Raw genomic sequence first — 18,592 nt, forward strand, 5'->3', positions numbered from 1 at the left:
GAGATGGACAGGAAGTGGAGCAGAGTGGAACAGCTGGAGCATGATTCAGTGCTCATTTGGGGTTTCAGTTGCAGGTGGTATCTTGATCTACTATGCCAGAATACTGGCCCAAGGTGAAACTTTGATATGCATAAGCTGGTCTGTTCTCAAAGCTTGTTCGATATCATTTTCTCATTCAATCATGCAAAAATTCTCATTTTCTTTGGCCCACATAGGGTAATGGCAACCTTGCTATTGAATAGTCCCTCCTCAAGAGAAGTAACCCTCGATCATGGGGGTAGATCTGGTTGTCTGTCTTTGGTGTCAGCTTCAAACTGCTCTTGTACATAGGGCTGGTTGTGAGTGTTCTCCTGTCTTATGATGTTTGGACGTGGCCCAGGGAAGATCGTCCAGGCAGTCAGGAATGCTGCTCGTATCGTTCGGTGGGATAGGCTGAAAGCCCTTCCTGATAACCATCTGGAGCTGGATGGCCTGTAGTCTGTTAAAGACAAAATAGAGTATAGGAGTACAGGGTCAAGGAGAGACAAGGATCAGGGTGTCAGAAATTCCAGCTGTGTCCATCCTGGTTCTGGAGTTGTCTGGCCATATCCGTGAAACAATGAGCAATTTTTTGTACTTGTTCAATTTGAACAAAAGAAACAAAGTTCCTGCACTACCTTTGGCTACTGTTGGCATGTCTAAACCCTGTTTTAAAGGACTGGGATTTGCAGTCTTAGTTTGAGAGTCCAGATTGTGATGGTCTTTCACTATGTCAGAGCTGAGTTTTATTGTGTTCCTAAGGAAGGGGACCGTGTTCTGGCCTGCTCTTGAGAGTTTGACATAGAAGTTTTGCTCTTCGCTGTGTCTAGGAATCCATGAGGTGTTGGGCAGAAACGTAGGAACTGTCTTAAGCTTGTGGGAGTGGGAGTTTATTATTTGTCCTGTATTCTTTCTGGGTCTGCTCTCTTCAATTGTACTTTCCTAGGTAGCCACATTCTGTTAGCAAGTTACCGGTGCCCATCAATGCCTGAGACTCGTCTCCTTTAGGAAATAGATGAGCGAGTCATCCCTGCAGTAGATTATCTTCGCACTGCCATCAGGAGATTGTTCCTTTAGGTCTTCTTCAGGGGTCTGCACAGTTCCTGAGACCTTAACATCTGACTGGTTTCCTGCTGTGTTAACATTTGGTTGTACTGATTTACTTTCTGTGTTGCCCGTGTTTTGCCCAACTTGATAGTTATTAAAGTTCTTAATCACTGTTAGTTTTATATGTGAAATACGACAGCACATTGTTTTAATTTGTTTCTTTAATATGATTATAGTTACACATTCTCTTAGTCTTCTTAAAACCGTAGTCTTTTTTTAGAGCAGTTTCTGGTTTATAGCAAAATTCATTGCAAAAAGCACAGGGTTGCTCCAGTCCCCTGCCCACACACCCTCACAACTTCCCTCACTGTCAACGTCCCTCACCAGAGTGGCATATTTGTTCATACTGGTAAACCCACATTGACACATCATCAGCTAAAGTCCATAGTTTATGTCAGGGTTCATTCTTGGCTTTGAATATCCTGTGCGTTTGGACAAGCACCTCGGGATAGTTGCTGCATTGTACAGAAGAACTAAAAACAGCCTGTGAAGTTCTCTGCTCTGCCTCTTCATCGCTCCCTTCTCCTTAACCCCAGGCAACCACTGAGATTTTTGCTGTTTATGTAGTTTGACTTTTTCCCAGAAGTTCCATACAGTTATAATTATATAGTATGTACCCTTTTCAGATTAACTTTTTTTCACTTCGTTACAGATATTTAAGATTCCCCCATTCGGTGGCTTTTCCTGACTTGATAATGTATTTTTTATTCAGTATGAATTATGGCAAAAATTATATATATGTGTGTGTGTGATATATATCTCTCTCTACATATAGATATAATATATGTACATATTATTTGAAAGGGAGATTGACACTGAGAAAGATCCTCCATTTACTGTTTTACTCCCCAAGTGCCCACAACAGTAAAAACTGGGCCAGGAAAACTAGGACCCAGGAACGGAATCTCAGTCTTCCATGTGGGCAGTAAGGAACTAAGTTTTGAGCAATCACTGGCGGCCTCCCAGGGTGGGTGTTAGTGGAAAGCTGGATTGGAAGTGGAGGCAGGATTGGATCCCAGGCACTCTCACGCGGGATGCAGGTGTCCCAAGCAGGGACTTAGCAGCTTTGCTACATGCCTGCCTTCTGTGTCATTTTTTTGAATCAGGAAACATATTATGGTAAAAGTAACTTTCGTTATTTCTTTAAAGTGGTGTCTACCAGAATTCCCCCTTGCAATGCAATTATTTTTCCATCTGTGAGTAATAAGTGTTTCCTAGGAGGATACATTGATGCAACATAAACTGTCCTGTTTCTGGAGAAGGAAGAGCAAGAATGGTAGTGGCTAAGTAAGACATTTTAACAGTTCTCTCCTGCTAAACAAACCAGTTTGAATAATCCACTTTTGGAAGAGCAAGGAGGCCAGATGAGTGACCACTAGTTTTAGTATAAGAAACCAAAGCAAGAAAGAGCAGCTCCAGCACCCCTCACCAGCTTCATTCAGTGTAGTTTCCCACCGCTTCCTTGGATGCAGGAGAGGGAAATATTCCAGACTTCAGACTTGAAGTCTGTTACCATGCCTGTCGCTGTGTACAACCCAATGCCGCAGGGTCCCACAGCCTCCGAACTCAGAGATTGAGAGATTGAATTTTTTGACTCTCGTATCTAAGTTGCCAAAAGTTTTCCCTACCTCCCCTCCACCTGCTCCACTCCAGATCCTACCCCTACCCTGCCTTTTGCCCCATGGCAGATATGGAGCAAGATTCCAGGTACTGGCGAACAGGGTGGGAGAATCAGTTTAGGATTTTTGCTTCGGAGGTCCTGGTGAAACCTAGCACCAGATGCAGCACAAAGCCTTCTGTCTGCAGGCCAGTGCTCACAGTGGGAGTCTGAACAAGAACCATTTCCTGAATCTGGGACAAACCTGGAATAGAGACCCCTTGCAGTGCTGAAACATGAAACACATCAACCTCACACTTGTTGCAGCCCTCAACCTAGAGTGCCATCTAGTGCTGAAATTGTGGTAAGTGATCACAGTCAGAGGAAATGGGCAGACTACTTAGAATTTTTGTAAGGTAGACACAAAATTGAATTACAAAGTTTAGAAAACTATCCTTCACTGTGTAGATTACCTCAAATGCCAAGCATCAAGAATTTTCAGGGAACCATGACCCCACCAAATGAATGAACACAATAAGGTATCAGAAGCTCAACAGATGGTAACTGAACCAGATTCTCAGGTGAAAAATAGAATAGAATTATTTTAAGGAAGTACAGTGAGATTCAAGGAAAGATGGAGAAATGATTCATTACTCTAACAGATTTTGGCAGGGAGATGTAATTTAAGAAAATAAGAGGCCGCCACAGTGGCTTAACAGCCTGGTTCTCTTTCTATGGTGCCAGCATCCCATGTGGCTGCTCTGCTTCTGGCCTATAATGGCAGAGCAGGTTGGCTCAAGTCCTTGGGCCCCTGAATCCAAGTAAGAGACCTGGAAGAAGCTCCTGGCTCCTTGATATGGATCATTTGGGGAGTGAGCCAACAGATGGGAGATCTCTCTGTCTCCCCTCTCTGAAACTCTTTCAAATAAATAAGTATAATCAAAATATAAAAAACAACTAGGTCATTTAGCTGAAAAGCACATTAAATTGAATTAAAATATGATGGAGGGCTGTATTAAAGTGATCAAATGGAATAATGAGCTTAAAGTCGTGCCATTTGAAAATTCATAGAGGAGCAGACAATAAAAAGAAATAAAAGTTTGAAAAAGCTTCTGGAAAGATTGGGACAGCATCAAAAGAGCAAACAGCTGAGTTATGGGGGTTGAACAGGATTTTAAAAGGCCAAAGGGACAGAAAGCATATTCAGAGTGATAAGTAGCAAGGAGTTCCCTAAATATGAAGATGTAAGAATCCAGATGCAGGAAGATCGGAGACCACCAGTAGTATTCAACTCAAACATGTCTATCCCAAGACACATAGTCAAGCCATCTAAGGTTAAAGAAAGAGACTTTCAAAGCTCCAAAACAAGAAAGTAAATAGCATGTAAAGGTGTCCAGTTTGCCTCACTTCTCAGTAGAAGCCTCACAGGCCAACAGAGAATGGGAAAAAATTTCCAGATAAGAACACTACACCCCTGGCGCAGTAGCCTAGTGGTTAAAGTCCTCACCTTGCATGCGCTATTATTCCATATTGACTCTGATTTGTATCCTATCCAACTCCCTGCTTGTGGCCTGGGAAGGCAGTCAAGGATGGGCTGAAGCCTTAAGACCCTGCACCCACGTGGCAGACCTGGAAGAAGCTCCTGGCTTTGGATTGGCTCAGCCCCAGCCATTGTGGCTACTTGGGGAGTGACCCAGTGGGTGGATGATCTTTGTCTCTCTTTTTCTCTGTAAACCTGACTTTCCCATGAGAAAAAGTAAATAAATCTTACCAAAAAAAAAAAAAAAGAACACTATACCCAACAAGCCTGTCCTTCAGTGTCCTTCAGGTATGAAGAGACAGACTTTCCCAAATCTGTCTCAGAAGAATTGTTAATGGAGTTCTTCACATTGAAACATTAGCAAGTAAAAAGAAAATAGCGGAAGACACAAAACTGAGCCTCTAGAGGAAAATTCATGCATTTTCAAACAAGTTATCTTTTGTAAATATTTAATCATTGGAGGAAGGAGAAGCTTACCAATGAACAGTGCAGAGAGGGTTAGATATCCCCAAATGGAACAATGTAGCTGTCCCCATAGTTTTCACCATATACAAAAATCAACTTAAAAGGAGCTAATGCCCAACTGTAAGAACTGAAACTACAGAACTATTAAAGAAAAATAAACAGATTCTTCAGGACATTGAAATGGCTGAGAATTTAGTGCATCAGACCCCCCCCCCCAATACAGCAAACAGTATTACACTATTAAGCTCTTACATATCAAAAGAACAATGGAATGAAGAGACAAACTGATAGCATGGTTGGGGATATTTGCAAACTATACAACTAACAAGTGGTTAATAATCAGATTATATATGAAACAGTATCACAGCCAAAAAAAAAATCTGGTTATAAAATGACAGTAAACCTGAATAGGTATTTTTCCAAGGAAAATATCTGGATGACTAACAGGTGCATGAAAGCGTGTCCAGCGTCAGGGAACACCAGGAAGGTGCAAAGCAGGATGGCTTTGAGATGTTACCTTGCTCCATCTGGAATGTTTGTTATCAAGAAGACAAAAGATAGCATGAGCTGGTGAGGGTTCTGAGAAAAGGGAACCCTTTCACACTGTCAGTGGGAATGTAAAAATTAGTGTAACTATTGTGAGAACAGTTTGAAAGTTCTACAGAAAATTAATATAGAACTACCATCTAATCCAGTTAGCCTAATACTGGATATGTATGTGTGTGTGTGCGTGTGTGTGTGTGTATAATGAGATCACTCAGCCGAAAATATATCTGTACTCCCCTGTTTATTGCAGTGGCCACAAAGTGGGATAGACACAACCTAAGCTGTTATTGAATGACAAAGGAAAAGTGGTACATATACCCAATGGGATGTTTTTCTTTTATTTTTAACATTGTTTACGTAGTTGAGAGGGATGCACACCAATGTGGGTCTCTGATTAGGGTGGAGAGGGTTGCAATATCGAGGAAGGTGGGTGGGATAAAAGCTTCAGGTTTTCTTTCTTTTTCTCTCTCTCCATGTCCCTCTCCTTCCTTCCTTCCTTCTTTCTTTTCTTTTCTTTTCTTTTCTTTTCTTTTCTTTTCTTTTCTTTTCTTTTCTTTTCTTTTCTTTTCTTTTCTTTTCTTTTCTTTTCTTTCCTTTCCTTTTCTTCTCTTTTCTTTCCTTTTCTTTCTTTCTCTCTCTCTCTCTTCCTTTTTTCCTTTCTTTTCTTTTCTCTCGTGCTCTCTCTCCTTCCTTCCTCTCTCTCTCTTTAACTTGTTTTTGTAGGGAAGGCGAGGGGACCACTCCTAATGTCAAACTATATCAGCACTTGGAGATGGGCCACAGTCATTTGATGACGTCTTTAAGACCCCAGCGGGGGCAAAGAATGTTGTGAGAGTGTTGTTACTTGAGTGGTTTTGATAGTTCTGAGACATCATTGGCTTTGAGAAAATCTTTTGAAGGTCTGTTGGCTGAGCAAGTCCACCTTACTGCATCCATAGGCCCAGGAACATGTTGTAAAGCTTGACCAGGAGAGTGGTCCAGACTCTTATTTTCTGTCCTCTGCTGAGGTACTTGACTTCCTCTCCTGACATAGGTGAGCTAGCTGTCATGTCATCTATGTGCATCTGGGCATGCTGACCCTGTAAGGCATCAGCAACTGTGGAAGCCCAGGCCTGACACAGGCACTGCATGGTCACAACACATGTACTCTGATTTTCCTTGTGAATGGAGTTTGAGTCCAGCCAGCTAAGTTGGGGAGCCTCCCAAGAAACTTTGACTGGAGTGATTTCAGACTTGTATGTGCCAGCCAGTGCAGGGTCAAGGTCCAGTCCATCAGCTGCAACAACCAATGCATATTCTGGTGGATACAGCTCCCTGGTCAGTTCTACCCCTGCTGCATGTGTCAGGCGAACTGGTGGGCACTGCAGCCTCTATCAACTCATACCGCCACAAGACCAGTCTTCATGCACACCAGTGGGTACTGCAGCCTAGTTGGGGTGACCCCAATAACTCCCATCAGGCCCTGGAACATTTTTCGTAAAAAAAAAAAAAATGAAATTCTGCCATTTGCAACAATATGGAGGTTAGTAAGTAAAGTGAAATTAGCCAAAATAACAAAAACAAGTAGTTTTTGATGACCATTCAACTGTGAATTCCAAAACAGAATCTCATGCAAATTTAGAGTGAAGTAGTGCTTACAAAAGAGTAGGGATTGAGGGAAGGGCAGGGTTTATTAATGGATTATAGTTTAGATCAACAAAAGTAAGATCATTGTAGATAAGACTAATGTATTAGAGGCCCAGCATGGTAGCCTAGTGGCTAAAGTCCTCACCTTGCATGTGCTGAGATCCCGTATGGACGCTGGTTTGTGTCCTGACGGCCCCGTTTCCCATCCAGCTACCTGCTTGTGGCCTGGGAGAGCAGTTGAGGATGGCCTAAGGCATTGGGATTCTGTACCTGCGTGGAGACCTAGGGGAGACTCTGGCCTCCTGGCTTCAGATTGGTGAAGTTCTGGTTGTTGTGGCTGCTTCGGGAGTGAGTCATCAGATGGAAGATCTTTCTTTCTCTCCTCCTTTCTGTTTAGCTGACTTTCCAAAAAAAGTAAATAAATTAAAAAAAAATGTATTAAATAATTTTCAAAATCTGAAGAATTTTGAATGTTTTATCAAGAGAAGTTGATAAATATTTGAAGAAATACTTATAAGTCCTGTTCCAGACTCTCTTATGTATTAACTTTCAGTGTTTTTCTTGAAACAAAAAATGGTTATTACTACAGGTTTTGCCTAGTCATGATTTTTTAACCTACAGGTTTTGATATAAAATACTGTCTTTTTCTTCATGGCTGTTGTGTTTTCAGCTTTTTTCTAAGGCTTTCCTCATTCGATTTTAGTTTTTAGAAAGATCTTACAGGTTTACTTTTTATTAAAAATGTGTAAAATTTCTTGAGCGTTTTCTAACTTCCATTGGCTTTTGATTGCCAAAGGGGAAAGATCACTGAAGGCCTTTTGGGTTAACAAGTAGCTCAAATTTGAGATTCGAAATTGAGGAAATCAAAGTATGTATCATTAGTTCAGAATACTGTGTGCCTTCTGCGGGGGAGCGCCTACCACTATCTGCATTACACTTCGCTCTTAGGATTGGGTAGATCTTCTAAGGACTTGGTGGGAGGCGACATCAAGGGCTAAAAAAATATTCTTTGGCGAACTCATATCGCTTTGATGCTCAGATAAAAGTCAGACTGGGCAGAAGAGGAGCTCTAAAGATTCAACTGATTTGGAAATTGGAGATACAAAATAAGCAAGCCTGGACTTGGGGATGTTATTTTAGTCACTGCCAATGTGGGATGTGATTCAGTTTGTTTATTTGTATAATCTGGTACTGAACACTTATTAACTAGACTGCTCATACTTGAAACCTGAAAATATGCAGCATATTTCATCACACTCTGTGTGTAAGGTCTTTTTAGTTGACCTAGTGTGTTTGAAGCTGAAAGTGATTTGCACGTTAAAATATCTTTCAATTTGCTGCATAAATAACAATGGGCAGGATTAGGAAGGAATCTCCAGAGACACAGCTTGTGACTAAGTTTCTGTCTTTCACTCTATACAGTTCCATATTTCAACACTGCAAAAAGTGTGTCTCTGAAAAGAAGCCTGCCAGTGTTGCCAGGAAACCCAGCTACCGCTTTGGATGAACTTGAGATTTTGATTCATTTGTAGTGCAATACAATAAAAGAGTTGTAGTCGAAAACATTTGTTTGTTTGTTTTTAAAGAAGTAGTAAATGCCATTTTTGCAGTGCTGTGGTTGCTGTCCTCAGGGAATTGGTCTGGGAACCTATCATAGACACCAAAATTTGTGCATACTAAAGTCCCTCGTATAAAATGGCATAATATTTTCATATTATGTTGCACTTCCTCCTGTATGTTTTTTTTTAAAGATTTATTTTTTTATTATTTTTTCATTGCAAAGGCGGATATACAGAGAGGAGAGACAGAGAGGAAGATCTTCTGTCCAATGATTCACTCTCCAAGTGAGCCCAACGGTCGATGCTATGCCTATCTGAAGCCAGGAGCCTCTTCCGGGTCTCCCACGCGGGTGCAGGGTCACAAAGCCTTGGGCCGTCCTCGACTGCCTTCCCAGGCCACAGGCAGGGAGCTGGAAGGGAAGCGGGGCTGCCGGGATTAGAACAGGCGCCCATATGGGATCCCAGGCGTGCAAGGCGAGGACTTTAACCACTTGCGCCACCGCGCCAGGCCCCTCCTGTATGTTTTAAAATATCATCAGATTACTTGTAATACCTAACGTTAAATCATATATATTTTAAAAGGTTTATTTATTTTGATTGGAAAGACAAAGAGTGAAAGATCTTCCATCTGTTGATTCACTCCCAAAATGGCTGCCACAGGCAGAGCTGACCCAGTCTGAAGGCAGGAGCCAGGAGCTTCTTCCGGCTCTCTCAGGCAGGCTTAGGGTCCCAAGGTTTGGGCTGTCCTCTGCTTTCCCAGCTACAAGCAGGGAGCTGGAAGGGAAGTGAAGCAGCCAGGGTCTGAACTGGCACCCATATGGGATCCTGGTGCATGGAAGACAAGGACTTCAGCCACTAGGCTACCACGCAGAGCCAACTAAATCATGTTGTTTGCAGACTGATGACAAGGGGAACGAGTCTTTACTTGGTCAGTACAGTTTTTTCTGAAAAATTTCAATCTGCGTTTCTTTGACTTTATGATATGCAGAAATGTACGTCTTTCTTGAAATTCCAGTTCTTAGAGACAGGTGTTATTAATGGCTTAATATATGTCTCTGCAGGTCACTTTTATGCATATAGGTAATTCTTCCTACTATACTATTATAAACTAGCAGTAATTTTTGTACACCAAACTAAAAAGAGTGAAACATAATATGAAAACTACTACATTTTGTTCTGATGAGTCTTCTCTATATTTGGGCATTGCTTTGGTTCATTTTGAAATGAGGTTTTCATTTTCAAATAGCCTAACTACACTTAGATTACTCTTAGTATGTAAAATATTAATAACTAAGACAATTTGTACACAGTAAATTATGATAGCTATAAAAAAGTTTTTGAAGTGGCAAAACTTTTTTTCTGATAAGTTAATGCTTTTTTAAAGGTTGGTTTATTTATTTGAAAGGTATAGTTACAGAGAGGGAGGGAAAGCAGAATCTCCCATTTGCTGCTGGTTCACTCCACAAAAAGGAGCCAGATCTTCACTTGGGTGGCAGAGGCTTAAGCACTTGGGCCATCTTCCATTGCTTTCCCAGGCACATTATCATGGAGCTGGATCAGAAGGGGTGCAGCTGGGACTTGAACTGTAGGTTATTGGTATCACAGACTGCAGCAGCTTATCCTGCTATTTCCCAGCACCTGCCCCAAATTAATGTTCTTTGTAACCTTACAAAAATAGAACAATAATCCAATCACCAAGTTTTTTTGTGTACAAGGAACTACAACAGGAGACAGTGGTATCCAGAATTTCTCCCAACCCGAGTAGAACCAGTGACTGAATAGTAAATTAGGATAGCTGTGAGATGGCTCAATGGGTAAATCCTCACCTTGCAACTACTGTGATCCCATATGGATGCTGGTTCATGTCCTAGCTGCTCTACTTCACATTCAGCTCCCTGCTTGTGGTCTGGGAAAACAGTAGAGGATGGTCCAAAGCTTTAGGATCCTGCACCCTCATGGGAAACCTGGAAGAGGCTCCTGGCTTCAGATTGGTTCAGCTCCAGCTGTTGCAGCCATTTGGGGGAGTGAACCAGTGGATGGAGGATCTTTTTTTCTGTCTCTTTTTCTCTTTGTAAATCTGATTTACCTTTTTGATTAAAAAAAAAGAGTAAACCTTAAAAGAAAAGTAAATTAGAATGTATATTTTCAAAAATATCCTAAAAGTGTAAGGTAGCACTGGAAGAAGACAAGCTCATTGGTATCTAGGAGATGTGACAAGATAATGGATACTAAGTAAAAGTCAGTGTCACCATGGAGTTTATAAATGGCAGTCCATGGGGTCTGCAGAAGACATCTGGTACCATAGCAGAGAATGGAGGGGAGAACGAATTGAACAATTCTCCCAGTCAAGCATTGATAGCAAGCATCTGAGCAAATGGAGGCTCTAATGATCAGCCAATGGATCTTAGATTTCCTCATCCTTGTAGCAACGAAATCAATAGCATTTCAGAGCTACCTGAGTAGTAACCATGGAGCATGCTCCATTGCGGACCCCTGGATGACATTGGTGGCTGTGCTCCATCCCCTGATACTGATGTGGTTAGAATGCTGGGTACAGCTTCTCTCATTTCTTCCTTCCCCAGATATAGGAAGAAGGAAAAGAAACTTGGAAACAATGTTCTCATCCACTTTTTCCTAATCCTTGACCCTTGCCATCATAATTAGTGAGCCACATGGGCATGCATCCTTCCCAACTATGTAAACATCATTGGAAATAAAATAATTTTCAATGTGGCTCAATTGCAGAAAGTAAACTTCTATGAACAGTCGTAAGTAAGAGAAAAGAAAAACTATTGTGGGTGGTGAGGTAGAAGATTTCCTTGGTGAATAAAGGAAGAAATTATTTGAGCTATTAGAAATGAGAAATTATTCAGAGGGTTGAGATTAGGCCAATAAATATCCAGTTCTATAATCTTAAATAGTGATGTGGATAGAAATGGAGTAGAGAATCATGGACTAGGTGAGGGAGCAGTATTATGTCACCAGTTTGGTTTAGATCTGTGTATTTGGGTGATGACATCAGATGTATAACAAACTGACCCAAAGTTGGGGCTTAACACAGATTCTTAGTTACGATTCCGTGGGTTTGCCCAGTTAGACTGAACTGAGAAGTTCTAGGTTCACTTGGGGCAGTAGAAAGCTGGCTGGGCTGGGGAGAAGTGTTCTCAGGGTGTTACATATTGAGCAGTTGCAGCATTTGTTTGGTTTTAAGTGGTTTGCTCACAGGGTGACAGGTATCCAAGGAGCTGAAAGTGGGTGTCAAGAGGGCTCTTGAAACCTGAGTTCAGAACTCCTGTTGGTGCAGCAGAACTAACCTTAGATTTAAAGGAGGAGGTATAGGTAATCTTCACCTACTTTAATCCATTTGAGTAGTACACTTACATGTGGTTAAAAGCTTGAGATGGTGCCTGAATGAGTGATTTTTAATTTAACTTGGTTTTTCTTATTTTTTTTCACATATTTTCTATGTTACAAACCTGGTATGATTAAATAAACTCACTTTGTATGCTAACAAAAAAATCCTGATTCATTCATCAGGTGCCCTTAAGAGCTGGGGCTAGAGCATGCAGGGTACAAGAATGCCATCTGGGTCTCCCATGTGAGTGTCAGGAATCCAAGTACTTGGGCCATCTTCTTCATCCCCCCGGTGCATTAATAGGGAGTTGAAAGCATGGAGTAGCCAGTACACTGTTTTAGGATGCAGGTGTCCCAAGAGGTACCATGCTCTACTGTACCAGGAAGAGATCTTATGTCTACGATTCCATTTCCAAATGGACCCAATGGTCGCATCTGGGTCCAACTGGCACCAATTCTCCCAAGTGGGTGGCAAGGATCCAGAAATTGGGGGTTCTTCTGCTTTCCCAGGCATGTTAGCAGGGAGGAGGACTGGAAACATAATAGCTGGGATTTAGACCAACACTTAAAGTATTATTTTGATATGGGGCACCAGTGTAGCAAGTGGTGGCTTAACCCATTAAACAATACTGCCCCCCAGACTTATTTTTAATGTGGAAATTGATATGAACAGAAGTACTTCTATTCTGGCACTCAGGATGTTGATTGATTAGATTAGATTTTTTCCCTCATGCATCACTAAATAGTGCCATTTGTGCATGGTTTATGTCCAACTCTTATGCGCGTAAGAGTAGCTAGTATTGTTACTATAACCATTAGCAAGGAAGAGATATTTTCTGAGATCTTGCTGAATTGCAGAAGACCCAAGACATATCTTTTTAAAATAAATCTGAAAGATAATATTGAAGTCATTTATTTGGTAACTTAAAAAATATACAGATAATGTGTTGCTTAACAACAAGGATATATGTGAGAAGTATATCTTTAGGTAATTTGCTTGTGTGAACTTTGTATACTTTCACACATCTAGATGGGATAATTTGCTATGTACTAATACCATGGTAGAACTTGCTTTTAAGCTACACACTTAGCATAGTACTGTATTGAGTACTGTGGGGAATTGTAACACAGTGGTAAACACTTGTATATGTAAACATGTAAATATAAAGATGTGTAATAAATATACTGAGTGATAGGACCTTTCCAGCCCTGTTATAATCTTAGGGGACCTTTACTACCTATACTCCCTGTTACTGAAATGTCCTGAGGCAAGTGATATTGATATTGTTTCCTTTTTAAAAATGTCCTAAGAGAATTGTATTGAATGAGGTGATATTAATTGTGTCATTCCAATTTTACAAGGGTAACCAGAAAAATTGGGTCCTTTTGTGTCTATACTTTTTTTTTAGGATTGATTTGTGTTTTTAAAAGTCAGATTTACCCAGAGAGAAGGAAAAACAGATTGAGTTCTTCCATGTGCTGGTTCTCTCCCGAAATGGCTGCAATGGCCAGGGAAGAGCCAGGGAGCTGGACAGGAGCCATTATGGATGTCAACATAATGTTCCACGACCACAGGCCCTGTGTTTGAACTTGAACTCCTTAGTCTAAAGCCCCATTCTGTGTCCCCAGCATCACTGCTTCTCAAGAATGGCTGCAGGGCACCATGGGTATTCCCGTTGTGATAGCAGATGCTTAATCCCTTGTCCATGTGTCTCCCCCAGATTTCACCAGAAGCTTGAGTATCATTAATCCTGAACAGATGATCGAAAAAGCCAAAGGAGAAACTGCTTATCTGCCATGCAAGTTTACCCTTAGTCCCGAAGACCAGGGACCGCTGGACATTGAATGGCTGCTGTCACCAGCTGACAATCAGAAGCCAGATCAAGTGGTAAGTTTGATAAGTGCTTGTTCCCCTAGCGACTGCTCGTGCAGCTGTCCTAGGTAGCCATCACAGTGCTGACGCCTTGGCTGAGTCACCGGGAGCTGCAAGGAAAGCTGCAGACCTCTCTCGTGCTGGCTGAAAGCTGGCAGAGATCGCTGTGTGGGGAGTGAGAACACAAATGGAATGGAATGAAATGGGTAATAAGTGAGCGCACATTACGAATAGGAAAAGGACAGTGGGCACAGACAGACAATAATGGAGTGACAGAACAGGCATGGTAGTGAGACAGTGTGTGAGACTATAGCAAGTAACGTGTACTTTGCTAAAGGTTAGAGAGCAGAATCCTCTTTGCTTCATTTTCAAGTCAAATATCTCATGTGAGTTTTCTAAAAATCAACATAGTTTCTTTTTAAAGATTGATTTATTTGAAACAGTTACAGAGAGGGAGAGACAGAGATATGCTAGGTACTGGTTCATTCTCCCTGTGGCCAGGCTGAGCCATGCTCAATTCAGAAGCCAGGAGCTTCATCAGGGTCTCCCATGTAGGTGAAAACATCTTAAGCACCTGGGCCAGTTGCTGCTTTCTCAGGCGCATTATCAGGGAGCTGGATAGGAATCACAACAAACAATTCTAGCTGGCATTGCGAACAGTGGCTGAAGCTACTGCGTGACAACACCAGCTCCAAAATGAAGTTTTAAAAAATATTCTATTTATTTACTTTTATTTTTTTTGAAAGGCAGGTAGAGAGAGACTTTCATTCCTTGGCTTAATCCCCAAATTCCTGTAACAGCAAGTGCCGGGCCGGGCTACTGCCAGGAGCCAGGAACTCCATCCTAGACTCTAATGTGGGTGGCAAGGGCCCGAGGACTTGGGTCATCTTCTGCTGCTTTTACAGACACATTAGCAGAGAGCTGGATCAGAAGCAGGGCAGCCAGCACTCCATATGGGTTGTTAGCATTGCACACACTGGTTTAACTCTTCATACCACAATGAAATCCCAGCCATTGTGGCCAGTTGGGGGAAGAACCTGCTCATGAAAGATGTGTCTTCTCTTGTCTTCTTTTCTCATCTCTCTCTCTGCCAGAGAGACACACACACACTTCTGCTCTGATTTGCTCAGGGAACTTTGTAATCAAAATGAGTTGATTCTGTCTGTTCAGCCCATATACCTGTTGGCGCTTTTTCTCGTTTTTATTTGCTATTTTGCGTGCTCTCTGTGGATATTCCAACAAGCTCATACTTGAGGTCCTGCAGTGCAAGTTTACCTTGCAGGTTCCTGGGGAGAAGATGCGACCGAAAAGAAATGGGGGGACAGTGCTCTCTTGGGCAACTAAGTTTGTTTCCAGGGTTCTAGTTTGTATATATTTAACAAAGCAACACCTCAAACACAGTTCAGCTCAGAGATCAGTTACAGTGATCACGTTTAATATACAACACGTGTCACATGTGTAAGCAGGGAGTTCCAGAAGAGCTAGCAAGGCACCAGGATCAAAGCACTGTCGGTGTGAGATATTAATAAGGAACATTACTTTGATTTAGGATAATTGGCTAGCTAGCGCACAGATGTTTGCTGTATATCAGGAGAGCATGAAAGCACACCCAAGGACTCACTGGGTACAAGAATGCACTGTGGGTGAGAAGCCCTTTACCTTCTCTTTCCTGGAGCCTCTTCTCAACAGACTCCCACAGGCCTGCGCTGTGCCAGCTGTCCTGTTGGATGTATTCCGACACCGCAGTTTCCTGCTTTTGTCCTTTACAGTCCAGGCCTGATCCCTTCTGTGGTTAGGGTAGGAGACTAGGGCTCTTCAATCTTTCAGGATTAAGAATTGAAATAAGGAAGCCAACGATGAGCCATATATAGAGACCAGGAAACACAGGGTGACCTGAACTTGCAGTGCATCTAATTGTGGGGAAAAAGACCCTAGGTATTCCGTGTTGAGTGGGAGGCACAGCCTTGTTGTCTGGAGATGTTGTGAGAACCTTTGAGTATCCATTTCCATGTGTGAAAAATCTAACTGCAATCTAAAACACAGTAGTTTCTGTCTAAAGGCAAAGGAAAAGAATTTGGGAAAGCTGATGCATCAGTGGATGTGTATGTGGAATTTCAGGGGCAGTGTATGCCAACCTGAAGCCTGTTTTTACTGTATTGAAGCTAGTGAACAGTTTGGTTAGGAATCAGAAGATTGTGTTAGAGAGATTTCTGCCTTTCTTCCCTGTGTGATCTTTAGTTAATAGTTATCATGCACTATACCCTGGGCAGTGTATTATAGTTTAATTGTCTATGCTTACTTAAGTCTTAAAAAATGATACTATAAAAGTACACATCCAGAAAGGAAGGAAAGGGTCCAGAGAATCAAATGCCCAGGCTTGGTCCCTTAGTGGACGATAGATGCAACTGGGATTTGAACCCCCGTCTCTGACTCTTTCATCTGCACTTCTGTTATCATTTACATGATCCTGTGTTGTCTGTTACTTCATGAACCTTAGGTAGGAAAAATTATACTTCAGGATTGTTGGAATTCAGTAAAACAAACAAAACACCAAGAATCAATTATATGTTACTGACTGTTGCTGAAGGTCTATTGTAATAGTATGGGGATAACGGTGGGGAGGGAATGGGAAGGGTAGAAGAGGAAATCTCTGACCCTCTTCAACTATATCATGAAAAATAAAAATAAAAACTATATTCCATGAGCAATTTTGTCTGCTGTAAGTGAATAGAAATGTTACTCTATTCTCATGTTCTTTTCATGGGAAAAAGTGAAGCTGATTTATGAAATAACCGTTGATAGGGACACATTTTACTAGGGAGAGGGCTGTTTAAATGACTTTTAAGTGTGTGTACGCACATGTGTAGCCAAATGAGCATTTGAAAGTTCAGAGAGGTACAGGTGTTGTGACTTAGTGAGTTAAGCCATCACCTGCGATGCCTGTATACCGCATCGAAGTGCCAGTTGGGGTTCCAGCTCAGATCCAGTTGTGTGCTGATGTGAAAAGAAAGGCAACAGAGGAAGACGGCCCAAGTGGCTTGGGACTCTGCCACCTGTGTGGGAGCCCAGATGTACTCTCAGGCTACTTGGCTTCAGCCTGGTCAAGTCCCAACCGTTGCAGCCATTCGGAGTGTGAACGGATGGAAGATTTGTTTCCATTTTACCTTCTCACTCTGTCAGCCTTGGAATAAATAATATTCTTAAATCTGTAATGTGAAATACATGATATTGATTTACCCTGCCCATAAGAAAATTTAAAAAACAAATAAAAGAGAAAAACAGAAAAAAAGAAAAGTATGTACCCTACATAAACAAAATAATTTAAAATGTAAAGAAAACATAATAAATCTTCAAAGTGATAAGGAATAATGGAAATAGAAGCTATTTTATTTCAATAGTTAAATATGGTTAGAGAAATCTCATTTGTGGAGTCTTACTGCTGTAGACAAGTGGGTGTGAAGCAAATAAAGTGATGGTCGTATTCAAGTCAGCTGTGATTCTTCAACCTCTTATTTTCTTAATAAGCAGACTTAAATGTCTCCTAGTTGCAGACACTATATAAATAAGATCAGAAATGGATGGTAGGAAAGAAGGCAAACAGAAAGAACTGATGTGCTTCCACTCTGGAAGTTCCTATAGAATCAACTTGGGAAAAGGTGTTCTTGATCGTTTTGATTTTGATTTTGATTAAATTGTACCATAAGCAGTAATTCTGATTTGAAAGCAGCTTGCAGGACATGGCCTGTGATCATGCTCCTGTTTATTATTTGAGTGTGGCTGCACACTCTTTGGCCTTTAAGTCTAAGATAACCATGAAATATGTTAAATTAATTTTAAAGATTGTTAGTGATAGCAATTGTTATCTTCTAAGTCAAATTTAATGAGGATTGTATTTCCCCTAAGTGTAGACTTCTGTGATGACTATTAAAGTCTCTAACAGGAGGCAGGTTTAGACACCCACCTCCCATTTTAGAGTATCTGAGTTCGATAGCCAACTCCAGACAGTGCAGATCTAGGAGGCCTCCAGTGGGGACAGCTGAGTCGGTTTCCTGGCTGCTGTGTGTCTGAGCTTTGATTGTGGGTATTTGAGGAGTCAATCAGCAGGCAGGAGGTTGCTCTTGCAAACTTGAAAATAGAAAAAAGAGTCAGTGTGGAAACCTTCTCTGGGATCATCTTAACCTTAACGTTTCTGTTTTCTCATTCTGTTATTTGGAGAATTGTTGAGTTTCTGATCATACTGTGTTCCCTGGATGGGCTCTGTAGTAACATTGTGTATTCAAGCTCCTTTAATAAAACAGTATGTCTTGTTTGATTTTTTTTTTTCCCTCAATCTTACCTTGATTTTCTTTTAGATTATTTTATATTCTGGAGACAAAGTTTATGTAGACTACTATCAAGATCTGAAAGGACGAGTACATTTTATTAGTAATGATATCACGTCTGGTGATGCATCAATAAATGTAACAAATTTACAGTTATCAGATGTCGGCATTTATCAGTGCAAAGTGAAAAAAGCTCCTGGTGTTTCAAGTAAGAAGGTTCAACTAACAGTTCTTGGTAAGTTATTTTTATTTGTATTAATGTGTTACTTAGCAACGGGGTAAGTGCTCACAGAAGTACTGTGGTAACAGCAGTATTTATGTAAGACAAAACTTAGCTTTTGTGAGTAATAATTTTAAACATTTGAAGTATTTCTAATGCCTTTATTGGCATAAAACATAAAACTAACACTTTGGGGGAAGGGGTGTAAAAAACCTGAGTGACCAGCTGCTTTGTGAAACTCCATGTGTTGAAAATAAGTGAAGGAATAGTGTGATGTGGTGGAAGAATCTTGCTATGGTTTGTTTGGTATCTTCCCAGCAGAACTTGGGTTGAGATTCAGTTCCTCTGTGTAACTGTAGGATCTC

At 41.2% G+C, this 18,592-nt stretch overlaps 1 protein-coding gene across 2 annotated transcripts in view; it reads left to right on the forward strand.

Annotated features, from left to right (window-relative positions):
* The window catches only part of CXADR (CXADR Ig-like cell adhesion molecule), a 68,892-nt gene that overhangs the window by 24,638 nt on the left and 25,662 nt on the right, over positions 1-18,592 (forward strand). For both annotated transcript variants that reach the window (XM_040980660.1, XM_040980661.1), the window contains exons 2-3: positions 13,534-13,700; positions 18,038-18,242. In XM_040980660.1, the coding sequence (XP_040836594.1) occupies positions 13,534-13,700; positions 18,038-18,242 (372 nt within the window). The remainder of the gene's footprint in view (positions 1-13,533; positions 13,701-18,037; positions 18,243-18,592) is intronic.

The sequence above is a fragment of the Ochotona curzoniae genome, unplaced genomic scaffold, assembly GCF_017591425.1.
Source record: "Ochotona curzoniae isolate NIBS_2020 unplaced genomic scaffold, NIBS_Ocur_1.0 contig_3498, whole genome shotgun sequence".
NCBI lineage: Eukaryota > Metazoa > Chordata > Mammalia > Lagomorpha > Ochotonidae > Ochotona > Ochotona curzoniae.